At 33.5% G+C, this 12,995-nt stretch overlaps 1 protein-coding gene across 1 annotated transcript in view; it reads right to left on the bottom strand.

The window, feature by feature from the left end:
* Ppp1r3a (protein phosphatase 1 regulatory subunit 3A) overlaps window positions 1-9,713 on the bottom strand; it is a 36,666-nt gene extending 26,953 nt beyond the window's left edge. The window contains exon 1 of the mRNA XM_004865273.3: window positions 8,663-9,713. Coding sequence (XP_004865330.2) covers window positions 8,663-9,501 — 839 coding nt within the window. The 5' untranslated portion in view covers window positions 9,502-9,713. The remainder of the gene's footprint in view (window positions 1-8,662) is intronic.
* Window positions 9,714-12,995: the final 3,282 nt, after the last annotated feature.

Below are 12,995 nucleotides of genomic sequence, written 5' to 3'. Positions count from 1 at the left end.
CTTACAAATAATAAAATCAAATGTGAAAAGCTGAAAAACTTGTAGTTCTTGATGGAAACTGCCTAGAAATGGCACCATTTAAAACATTAAGACCATGCTGATGATATTGAACTCACAATGTGGTCAAGCTATACTTCCTTCCAGACACAAAAGTATCAGATGAAAGACTAAGTCCCTTGCTAACTGTTAACATCTTTCCCTACAAATAAAGTGTATCCATTATAATAATGGCAAACAGCAACCCTTTTATTTGAGAAAAACTAATTTGTATATAAATGCTTCAAATGTTCATGTAACTGCCATTGTCCACAAAATTAACTTGGTTTAACAAAGTTAGCTTTGAGTGAGATATTACTAATACAGAACATATAAAATAATTGGCAAAATATAGCATTTTAAAGATAGGGTTGAAAAAATATCCTGAGTGATCTACTGCAGTCCTTATAACTTTCTAAATTTATAACATAAATTCTCCTTCCCTTCTCTGGCTTCCAGAGGATATACCATAATAATAATACAGCCACCATTCAGAACTCCCAACTACCTGTGCAGGATTAAGAGAGTGCCTCAGCTGGCCTTACGCGAACCCATTGGCTGCCCCTGTTCCATCAGGGCTGCCAGTGTAAAGTCCTTGTAATGCTGACATCATTCACTCCTGACAAGAATCCAGCTGGTAATCAGTACTTCTCTGACTTTTGCACTAAAACATTGCAAACTAGTTTACTAGTTTAATAACTCAGTCCTCAGAGGAAACATCTAAAGTTACTGAGGTTATTTGACATAGAAAATAGAAATCAGTGACAGAAACATGCTTAATTTTAAAGCATAATTCAAGGATTCTGGCATTTAATTTAATTGAAAATTAAAGTAAATGAATGGCTAGATTAAAGACAGAATAATACAGATGGCTACATTAGAGTTACAGGATTTAGTTATAGAGCACATTTCTGAGGAACATAATCTTCACAGGAGAGGATTAAGAAGAGACTACATAGCCATTTCACCTGGGTGGTTTTCAGAATAATTCTGTCTGAAAGGAAAGAGAATTAGCTTGTCTCTTGTGCAATATGATTCAGTGAAAATTGTTCAGAAATCAAGTGGGCTAGAGATATAGATAACTTGTCTACCATTCGCAAGGCCCTGGGTTTGATAACCAGTGTGGCAAAAAAATTTAAACAGACAGACATCAATTCCTTTATTAAGATAAGAAGCAATGTATATAGCTTTATTTACACTAAATAATAATTTTAGGTACCTACTTAAGAATATATGCAAAGAATGTAATCTTTCTACTGCTGCACTTCAATGTGATTATTTTTCTATGGTAAATTCTTTAAAAACTTCAGTTGTATCAATACACAATTATAAACATTTATATCAAAAAGTAGGTATTAATAAAATACATTTCACATGTAGCTTAGAAGGCTGAAATGTACAAAGGAATTCCATATGATCTGAAAATGAATGAAAAAATCCAAAGTATTTTTAAGAATAAAACTTAGCTTGCTACTTTTCATGTAACAATAGTTAATAAATTAGGATTGTAATTTGGATACATTCTATATAATAAATCAGAATACCTCAATGATATCTGATATTATCAGCAGGTTAGGAAATGTATTTTTGCAATTAGGAAAAACATCTTTCACTATTCATTACGATTTACAAATACTGATTTTGGGGGTAATTCATTTGATCTATCTTACTATTGTGAACTACAAAATGGATAAATTAAATTCAGATCCACTACTCTGCTTAAGACAACCTCTGTCTTACAATACTAGAATTTCATATATAGTTGCAACTTAAAGAATACTGATGAACAATACAGGCAGATCATTTTAGAGTAACAGAGGGAGACAGGATATTAAAATTTCCTAGGATAATTTTGTTAAATGTATAATTGGTTTTGTCACCAAAGAGTATAACAGTCCAATTTAGTAACTCATCCCTATTTTTGAATAAAATCTGTAAACAACAGGATCTAATAATTAAACCTTGAAAACTAGTTACTATTACCTAATGGATAATGACATGCCAGCTACCCTAGTGAAGCTATTAGGGCCACCAAAATAAAATCATGAAGAGATTTGAAAGATATGATCCAAAGAGCTTTTCCTTTTCGCATAGTGATGATGTACAAAGAGTACTTTTAAACACTGCCAAGACCAAAATGAAATGCTGGGTAATAGATTTGCTCAGAGGAAAAGCGTTATATAAAATTCAACTTCATCTTATTTTCATAAGTACCAAAGAAATATATGGTGAATTGTATGCAGCCACCTAAGTTATTTGACCAAAAAGAAACATCTTAAACAAAGCTATCATAAGAAAAATATGTTGTAGTTCATTTTAAAAATAAGCCTGCTCTCCAACTTATGAACAGGCAATGTTGCAAAGTTCTCTGTAGCCTAGAAGTAGCTGGAATTTGAAAAACATTTTCCCACAGGAGCACAAACACGAGTTTCCCTGGTTAGTGCCCAAGAGCTTATTGAGTATGATTAATTTTGAAGCTATTTATATTAGCCTAGGTCCTGGCAGCAGGAATGATAACAAGGAAAGGAAGCATTTCTCCATTAATCCTGGGCCTAGACCTGACCATATGAAAGACGGTAAAATATGGAATTTATCACTACTGCCACTATACCACTATTTGGAGCAGCTATGAAAGTTTCAGCCATTGGGATAGATGTATGTATATGCTAACTCCTATGCAGCCTCATTTCAACTCTATCAGACAGAAATTATCATGTCTACATCTAAGTAAGATTGATACAGAATAAAATTTATCTAAGTTCAAATAGTTGTTAGTGTTAAAGCCCATATTTGCCTTATTTTAAAGCCTTTGCTGGTCTCATTATGCTTTACTGGTTTTGGAATCTACCATCTCTAATACACAGACATGTTCCAGACACCCAGAGTCCTTGTACTCCCATGGAGTCCTTACCACGATTATGAACTCAAACCTGCCTTGTACACTGTAGTAATTTCTCCTTAAATGTTTTCCATTTCTTTTGTCTCAATCCAATCTCCATGTCCTTCTTTGCAACTGACCTCAATGAATATAAGACATGGACTCTCTCTGTCATTCTAGAGGTGACTGCATTTAAAGGAGGGGGAAAGGGTGCATGTGTGTGTGTGTATGTGTGTGTCTGTGCATTATAAAGTGAAGTGTCAGAGTACAGAGTATCTTTTAAGTCTAAAAAGACAGTGGGCAATGAGTCCACTTAAAATCTGCTCTTTTGGTCGCTTCACTTTACTTCCCTTGTACTATTTCTGTTGGGGTTGGGGTAAAACTTGGAAGAGGGACAAGAGTCACAGCTAATAGAATTAGAAGAAAATGAAAAACCACATTGGCACACTTCAAAATTGTGCCATCATTTCTTTTTTTGCCCCAGAGAACTTCTGGCTTCAACCTTTTGGGCCTTCCTCTACTCTACCAGCTAAAGGTAAACTTCAGGTGAGGCATCCTTAGTGGCTCCTTTGAGTTGCAGTTGAGAGAATCCCCGAACAATGACCACATTTTGTTCCTCTTCTTTCAGAAAAGTTTTCTATGAGTCTGACAGTACTCTAGGCTGAAGAGGGTCTGGATTTTTCACAAAACCAGGAAGTCACAAAGTTCTGATGGATCTACAAGGAAATTCTAAACTAGTTGGCTTCTTGCTGTCAACCATCTGGTAGCTTCCAACACCCTCTTGATGGGCCTGTGCAGCTGTGTTTTATGTTTCCATATGGAGTTGCCAGAGGTCCCTCCCCTTCCAGAATCCCAGCTTCCACAATTAGTGTGGACTCAAAATGAGTTAGTTATGGAGTACATTAGATCCCCAAACCCTCATGGAGCTAATTATATCTTTCTCCCACTCCAGATTATGCTGCTAGTGTAAATTAAGGAAGTCTTACAATTCTATAGTTCTTACTGTGACAGACAATATAGTCATACCTTACTGCCCAATTTTGAATGCTTTTCTTGGCCCTATTTAATGGTTTTTCCAACCTAAAAGACAAACTCTCTTCATTCATAAAATTTCACTTTAGAAAGGATTCCTCTCTTTCTTATTCCTGAATATACCTGGTTCTATTCCTCAAGCATAAGAAATGTGAACTAATCCATTTTTTTCTTGACTTTAAAGTTATTTAGAGCTTTATTTGCATTTATTTGGAAATTATAAATACCATCCTACACCTATATCATGCTGTTTCTTTACTTACAATAATAAATTTGTTTCACTTAATAAAATAAGAAATGAGGTGAAGTTAACAGGTGTATCTATTAAGAACATACATTTAGCAGGCGGTGAGAAGGCCACTCCTCTATCCAGTATCCAATGTCAGTTACAGATCACACATTCTAGAAAATCTGAAATGTAAATAGTTCTTATTTTAAATCTTTGGCTTCCATTGTATAACCAGAGAATCTGGACTGGACTTTGGTTTCCCTCACTCTCCTCTCTTTCCTGTAGTCTTGGCTGTTGGGCCTTTCCTTGTCTTCTCAGGCCCATGTCTTCAGCCACTTTTCTCTGTTGAATACTGCTGCCTGGCACACAGACCCTTAATGAATGTTTGTTGAATTTGTTTCAGAACTCAAACAAGGAAACTTATCTTGTCTGCAGAAATAATACAAGACCAAATATCAGGAAATTAGCTGAAGATTTGATCATGGTAATGATAATTATGATAGTTAGCTTAAGATGATTGGTTTATACTTGCTCAACTCTCTACTGGAAAGTTTAACAATATAATCTCATCTTAGATTGGTTTAATCAACATGACATCAAGCAAGATGACCTCTATTTGACAGGTGAAATAAAGTAATTTATTCACAGCCACATAGCTATCCCAATAAAATATATGCTGAATACCTATGTAGCTGTGGATATATTTCACTGGAATTAATATGCATGTATACTCAATGCCAATATCAATGATTTTTTATCCCTTATTACTTTCATTCTTCATACTTCATGCATTAAATATGAAAATTTTAACAGTCTCTAAATTTTCTTCAAGCTTTAAAGATGTTCCAGATATAAGTCACACATATTTTAAGAAAAATTGGGATTCACTTTTGCTTTTTGATTGAAACCCTAGAATAGACAAAGGAATAATTTTCCAAAGCTGAAAACTTGAGAGCCTTTAAAGTAGAAAGAGAGGGATTTAGGGGCAGTTTGAGTCATACTAAAGTTTTTCAGACAGCCTAAAGGTAGAATTAATGTTGTCTTTTTTCTTTTTCAGATAACAACCAAGACTATATGCTCATGGAAATTTCAAACAATCCCTATCAGAGAGAGAAAATATTATTCTCAATTAATATATGACAAAACCAAGCTTAACTCACTCAAGTTTACATAGCTACTATATGGTAAAACTGGGACCCAAACTCAGATATATTAATTATGAAACCTATAGTCGTATGGGTACACTGTTACTGAATGCTGTTTTTAGCTTATCATTATACATTTAATTCTATTTATTTGTCACTGATTTTTAAATAAATCCCATGGGATGTGGATAAGAAATCTGCGCTGCATATGTGGTGACACCTAACAAGTATCTCATGATGCGTGCCTTTGAGTGCAACTAGATACCTTTGGATCATTCTCAGTCACATACCTCTGAGTTACAAACTCTGCTTTCCTCTCCTGCTAGATACTTCTTTCTACCCAAAGTGTATAGATTAACAGGCATCAAAAGAAAATAGACAATCCACACCAATATGGAGATTTGCAAAGTCTGACCTGAGAAAAATCTCCATAGAGAAAATATAATGTCTGGGTGGGTGACTGACATAATAGAAATCCTTCCTTCTTGAATATGTTCCCAGAGTTCCTTCCATACTTATTAGGAGGGATTATTGACACTTCCAGAAGATACAATCTCAGGAACCCTGATAGAAAATTAACTTTGTTATTAAGAATAATTGAAGTTAGATGTTACTCTGTGCATTAGCTCATCCTGATTTTCATTTTAACTTTCAGTTATGTTGGATGCCATTATTAATCTGCTTGCATACATAAAGCAGAAATTCACAAGTATTTCTTTTTTTTATCTTCAGGAAGAAATGACCTCCAAATTAAGCTACATAGGAAGTGTGTAAATGCTTAGAAAAGACCATTTTAAATCTTGCATCTATTTGGAGAACATAGGGTATTTTCAAAGCTATAATTTTGTATCAAGTAAGCATTAACTCTATTTTATTCAACTATACATTTTGCAAAATAGTACTAATAATATTTTCCTCAAACCAAATTCTTCCCAATGAAATCCAACTGCAATATTCATTTAGAAATTTGATAATGCTCTCTTGTGTGAGTTTTAGGAATAGTTGAAACCCTCATTGCATATAAATTATATCATGGAAAAGCTGTATAAATATTCTATTATGGCACGTGGTGTTCTAAGGATCTGTCAGGATTTCCTTTATACACTCCATTTTGAGTGGTATATAAATCAAATGTAAAAATTCATGTTGGACTGAAACTCAACACAAAAAGCCTCCTCCAGAGGCAAATGCTTTTTTCAAAATGTGGTTTGAATTATGTTGGTCATTTTTAAGTAATAGAAGTGCAGAAAATGTATTTGTGGTTTTGAAGGAGAGAGATTTTTTCCATTTTTATAACTCATTAGGAAACTTTACAGGCCTTTAGACCATTTTGTGGTTTAGTTCTTCTCAGGTTTTCCCCAAAGCAATATTAAAACTTGAATACTGTCTGCCATGAATCCAATGATTACTGTTCTGAATACAAATGTGTGTAGATATATATAGTTATAAGTATCTTCAACCAGGAGACATTCCAAAAACTATGACTTAGGTAGAAGATTGGGCCTATTTGCTGCCTAGTCTTTGCTCTTGGCATCAAGTCAAATTTAATAAAATAACCCTCTCCTTAACCATACTTCAAAATGTATTCCTTTTAATTGTAAAGCTACTTCTTAATTCATAGAAAAATCCATTAAGTTAAATTCTGCTTCTTTTATGGACCCGTTAAGTCTGTAAGTTCTCTCAATGGTTTTCTCTAATACATAGAGCAAGTTTCAACAGTCTTAAAAGACATTCACTGATTATATTATCACTTTTAAAAGTTTTAAATTTGTGTATGCTATGTATAGAAATTAATTTGTTAAATAGCACTAAATTATTTTGTTGATATGGCTAATGTGCTACTAAGTAGTTTCATAAAAATTGAAATTATTATTTTAGCACACATGGAGATTATGATTATATTATCTCTCTTAGTAGCAGGAGTAAAACTCTGAGAGTGTTGATTTGAGGTTAAGGAAATAGGTATAATTCACAAAGCTGATTAAACTACTATTTCAAATAACTTTACAAAGAAATAAAAATAGAAATATTTTGTGTATTTGAATTGGATGAATTTATACAACATTCAGTTAATTAATGCATTAGAACAATGCATTTAGTAACTATGATTTGTTGCTTTACATATGAAAACACTAAGAGGTTAAAATTTTCCCAATGTTGCATCTTATTTTTTAATTAAATTTGGCTTAAAGAATTTGAATCTGGATACCTTGCTTCTAATATAGTTCCCTTTTCATTATTTCATTCAAAAATAATAATTTCTGCTGCAGTTACTAGAATCATTGGGCTTAGGGACAGTTAGGATGGATCACTCAGGATAATCAAGCATTTGTCTGGAGCTAGAGATGCAGCATGGACTTTTCCTCTGGGACCCGGGGAGGAGCAGAAGGGGTCTAAGCCCTCTTGAATGTTTCAGCTACTAACTTAGTGTCATAGAAATTAGCCAACTCTCCACTACAGAGATACCGGAAAGCCAGTGGGGTTCCTCTTTTTTTTTTCTTTCTTTTATTTCACATTATTAAGAAAGCAGGGTTACTAATGAGGGGTCACATCCCAAATCTCTAATCTATGAGTATCTTTACTTCTATTTGGGTCATTTTTTATTGTATGCAATTCACTTTTACTAAATTATTCTAATTTGTGTTCCATATTTGTTACATCAAGTTATGATAATAAAATTCTATATGTAATTTATACAACCGTCACATGCTTCAAACTTTGTTAGTTTATCATTAAAATCATACTTTTATTATTTAACTTAATGCTTAACTCACGCCAAACATCTTTGAATGACTCAGTCAGTAAAATGTTTGCTGTGACATCTAGGGGAAGTTTACAAATTTCTGAAAACTAAGTATATATTGAAATACAGTTTTATGTTAGTCAACAATGGTTCACTGTATACATATTTTTAAACTATTAAAAATAAATATACAGGGCCAGGGATTTAGCTCAGTGGTTTCCCCACCTGCTGTGCAAGCACAAGGACCTGAGTTCAATCCCGGTACCAATAAATAAATAAATAAATAAACAAACAAACATTAAATGTCAAAAGAGTTTTTACATGTTTAAAAATAGTTTATACCTCATGAAGCAAGTAATATAGACATTGCCTTCCCCATCCATCTACTATATTATAACCATAATTTTCCCCCCATTAGAGAAATAATTCCACAGTGCTCTTTTTTAATAATATTGACCTTGTTAAAAATCTGACACCATTGTTTTTACATAGCAAGAGGCATATTTTTAATAAAAAGATTATTTGTTACAACATGTGAAGTAAATAATGACATTAATTTTAAAGATAATGAATAGAAAGAATGTATAATGTATCCTTACCTTGATTTTACCTTTAAACAGCCTTTTTTCTGTGTACTAGAAACTTCTTCCTGTGGCTTTTCAGGCACTGGCTGTTGTTCTTTCTTTTGACAAAGCAATATATAATTTGTGCCATTATTATTTGACCAAAATGTACCCATAGAAGTTTCATAACGTATACAAAACTCAACTTTACTGCCATCTTTTTGATAAGGAGGAACCAATGAAATCTTAAAGGAGAACTGGTCAGTTTCACCATCACATGAATTAGGAACATATTCAGCTAAAATGTCATAATATGTCTGCCAGTCATCTAAGGACATTCTCACATATACTAACTTCTCAAAAGAAACATTCAAAACTCGAATAATACCCTTCATACACGTCGACCCAGGAGGGTACTCTGTTGACTCCAGTATTGCTTTCCGTATTTGAAGCTGTTGCATAAGATCTTTTGAAGAAGGCAAATCAAATAGTGGAGACAAAATATATTCTTCTGTGTGAAAAATATCCTTCCTTAACTCAAAATCTGTTGAAACACTTGGTAATTCCCAAGAATCAAATTCTTTAATGGACACAAGATTGAATCCAAAGCTATCGGCAAATGAAACTCTTCTGGTTTCTGAAGTTGGGGTGTCCAGGTACACGTCTTCAGGAGACTCAGAACTTCTTCTGCTTGGTTGAGGGGAGAAGCCAGGTTTGAATGCAGTTTTAACGTCTTCATCTTCACAAGAAGAATCAGATAAATTAGGAACTCCTAAAAAATTACCTTTGCTAATCTGACTGGGTACTTCAGCAGGCTCCATTGGGCTCTCTGATATCAAATAAGAGAGAACTGTACAACTAGTAGAGGCTGACATTTGAGATACCAAGGCTTAAAATAAGTGTAGTGTTACAGTTGACATTGCAAAAAGGAATCAGCTTTATAAATAGGCCCAAAGGCACGCAAACTATGCTAGCCTGCCTCCAACAGCCTTTAATGTGATAGCATCCACGCTACGCTCGCCAGTATGTTTCACATTTAAGATTCAGTTTTTCAAGTCGCATTTGTTTATGAGCTGAGTTCCAAAGAGATATTTCAAAATCATTTTGTCACTGTTAGAAATTCTGAAAGTTAAGGATAAAACCAGTGTTAATTACTTGATATTAAAAAAATAAAAAAAGAATATTTTAAGAAGAAAATAAAAGTAGTAAAACAGTGCAGAATATATAGATCAAATTAATCTATGGAGCACACAAGGGCAGATAAGGGAACAGAAAATCAGCTATGGGCTTGAAGAGGTATGGAGCCTGCTAATAATAGCGATCACTATTGAGGACTTAGAGTCTAAAAATGTTTACTGTAAGAGTGTTAAAGCAGGAGCTTAAGATTTAAAGGAACAAAGCACAATTTAGATGAAGAAGGTAATGTTTTAAATAAACTATGAAAAGGAGGCAGAGTTTACAGATGCAAGATTGGACTGAGGTAGATTTTCCAGGAGGAAGAAGCAGTCTGAACCAAGATCTGGAACAAAGAATTAACCAAATCTGTTCTTTTAAACAATAGTAAGTTTCTTTTCCTTAAGCCATGGGAAAATACAGCAAGTCAAGTTTCATAACTTGAAAATGTAAGTGGTCCAGGAATAAAATACAAAAATATTCATCTTTGGCAAATTGCCATCTTATGCATACAAAGTAAAAGTGGATATCTTTTCATCTTGGAATTCAACATGAATTTTAAAGTGTGATCAGCCTGTTTGGACTCACACTTTTTTGTGTGCTAATGGAGAACCTACTTAGGAGTGGCAATTTGGTAAAAGCTATAAAATTTTTAAATGCATATGTGCTTTAGCCCAGAAATTCCCCAGCTAGAAATCTGTACTATGGTATTGAATGTATACAAAGATAAATGTAGATATATGTTCAAAATGAAATTGTTTATTTAAAATCTCTAGAAACTCTTTAAATGTCCATCAATGGAGAACTGGATAAGTAATGTTACACTCTTGCTTTAGAATGTTTTGCAGTCATTACAAAGGATTAAGTAGCATCAATTACTGCTATGGGAAAAAAATAACTACAATAAATAGCTAAATAAAAAAGAAAATCTACACAAATATTTGCATAGAAAATTTCTAGTAAGATACAAAAGAAAATGTTCATAGTGCTTCCTTCTATCAGTGGAAGTTGAAGGTTGCAGGATAAAGAGGGCCCTTATGCATTTCACTGTATCATCCTCCATATTGTGTGAAATGTTAGACATGAAGATGGTATTCTTTTAAAATATCTTTAAATTGATTATATTGTATTGAAAAAATAAACTGTTGGGGTGACTAATTGTTTTTTAAAAAGAACAGAGCCCTCGATGGCATTTCCTTTAAATAACAACTTTATAAATATGTTATGACTTACTGAATAATTTGAATCACATAAAAATAGTGTATGGAGAATTCATTTTTCAGAAGTAAACATGAATATTGTTTCAGAGAACAAAGAAATAAAATTATTTAGACTGTACTTCAACCGCATAGCTGGAATGGTTGGTGATGACATGAATTGTTCAAGAATGGCATTTGGTTATCCCCTTGCAAACTTGGTGACAAGGAAGAGACATATTTCAAGGCATCTAAGATATATCCTTATGTAATCAAGGAAATTAGCAACAAATACTTCATAGAACTAGTAAAATAATCCACATGGGCACATAAATAATAGAACAATGAACATTTACTATATAATAAGGTCCTAAAGGAATTTAGCTAGTAATGTAGATGAAGATCCTTGAAACCATATCCTGGCTCTGCTGCTTGCTATTTGGTTGACCTTGAGAATGCTGCTAAAATGGTGTAACCCTCAGTTTCATTAATTGTTACAATGTTAATAATTAATCAGGATGCTTGTGAAATGACTAGCACAGAAACTATAGTAATAGTAACAGTCATTATTTTTATTCCTATATATGTTTTGAAAGCCTGATTCCTGAGATATAACAATAGACTTTGGTAGTTGGAGAGAGAGAGAGAGAGAGAGAGAGAGAGAGAGAGAGAGAAGCAAGCTATAGAAAATCCATATGATTACGGTATGCAACATTTTAGCCTTACAAAACATAAAATCCCTCTACATTAGAAAATGATCCTGTTGTTTGATCTAAACTTTGCCCTTTTTAATGTGTCTCTTTACACACAGCACTTCTATGATTTGTAGTAATCACTGCCTTTCATTTGGAATTTATAACCTTCACATAATTGTAGACAGTTGACATGTTCCCCTTTAGTCACCACTTAGCTAAAGCACAGTGATTTCATCTTTTCAATCCGTTCTCACACGTCAATCCTCCAGTGCTTTTTTTTTTTTATCATTTTGTTAACTCTTCTATGTATGCCTTCCAGCTTTCCTTTATTTTTCTATTAATGAGATGCCTCCTGATGAAATGTAAGATCATAGCTCAAGTGTCTCTGGAGCATAGAAAGAAACATTACCAGCCTCACCCTTCTGACCTGATATTTGTATTTAGTTAAAATACACAATTCCTTGTTTCATTTCCATATCATAGATCAGACCAACATCCTATTTTCTCATAACCACTACTATACTACTCTGATTTCAACACAACTTTTAACACACTCTTCCCGGCTGCTTAGGTATATCGTTGTTAGCAGAATGAGACTGTTTTTCTTTTTACAAATTAAGATTAAAGTCTTCATGCACCCTCCTTTATTTACTAAAGTTTCTCAAAGGTACTTATAACACAAACATCAGATCAGTCAAGATACCAGTAAGTAGGACATAGACAGCATGTTCAAATAAGATAACACCAAGAGAGTTTATTTTCAAGGATCTATTTATAAAGCATGAACATGAAAAGCCACAAGGGCTAGTGTGACACACTGAGGCTAGTGGCATCAGAGATACTACCATTCCTCAATGGACTAGGAGGCAAAAAATTGTCAGAATTTGAAAGTAGAAAGTGACATAAAGAGTTGATTGGTTAGAAACCGGGTCAGAGAACACAGCCAGCTTAAGATGAACCTTGCCAGGAGTAACCTAGGAGGGCAAAGGCACTGAATTCACTCCCCTTTCCTATGATGTTCACTCATCAGTCAGAGGCCATGGAGATTATTATATTTCATTTGGATTATGCTCCTGGAGGAGGTAGCAGAGTAGAAAAATGATGAAAAGAGTACCATGTAGATTTGGGGGAGCAAACAGAAGATATCATTTATATGTTGTATTCAGTGTCATTATTAATATTATATAAATATATGTCGATCTTAAAATATATGTGTTCCTTCACATGCAGTATGATTGAAATATATGGTGCTTGATTTTTAAAAAATGTATTGCTCTAAAAGACAGTTATTAATAATTTCCCTTG

Source organism: Heterocephalus glaber, unplaced genomic scaffold (genome assembly GCF_053883595.1).
Source record: "Heterocephalus glaber isolate CG9 unplaced genomic scaffold, H.glaber_assembly_v1.0 deba00000546, whole genome shotgun sequence".
Classification (NCBI taxonomy): Eukaryota; Metazoa; Chordata; class Mammalia; order Rodentia; family Bathyergidae; genus Heterocephalus; species Heterocephalus glaber.
Note: the sequence above shows the minus strand (reverse complement) of the source record. Positions and strands in the feature narration are given on the sequence as shown.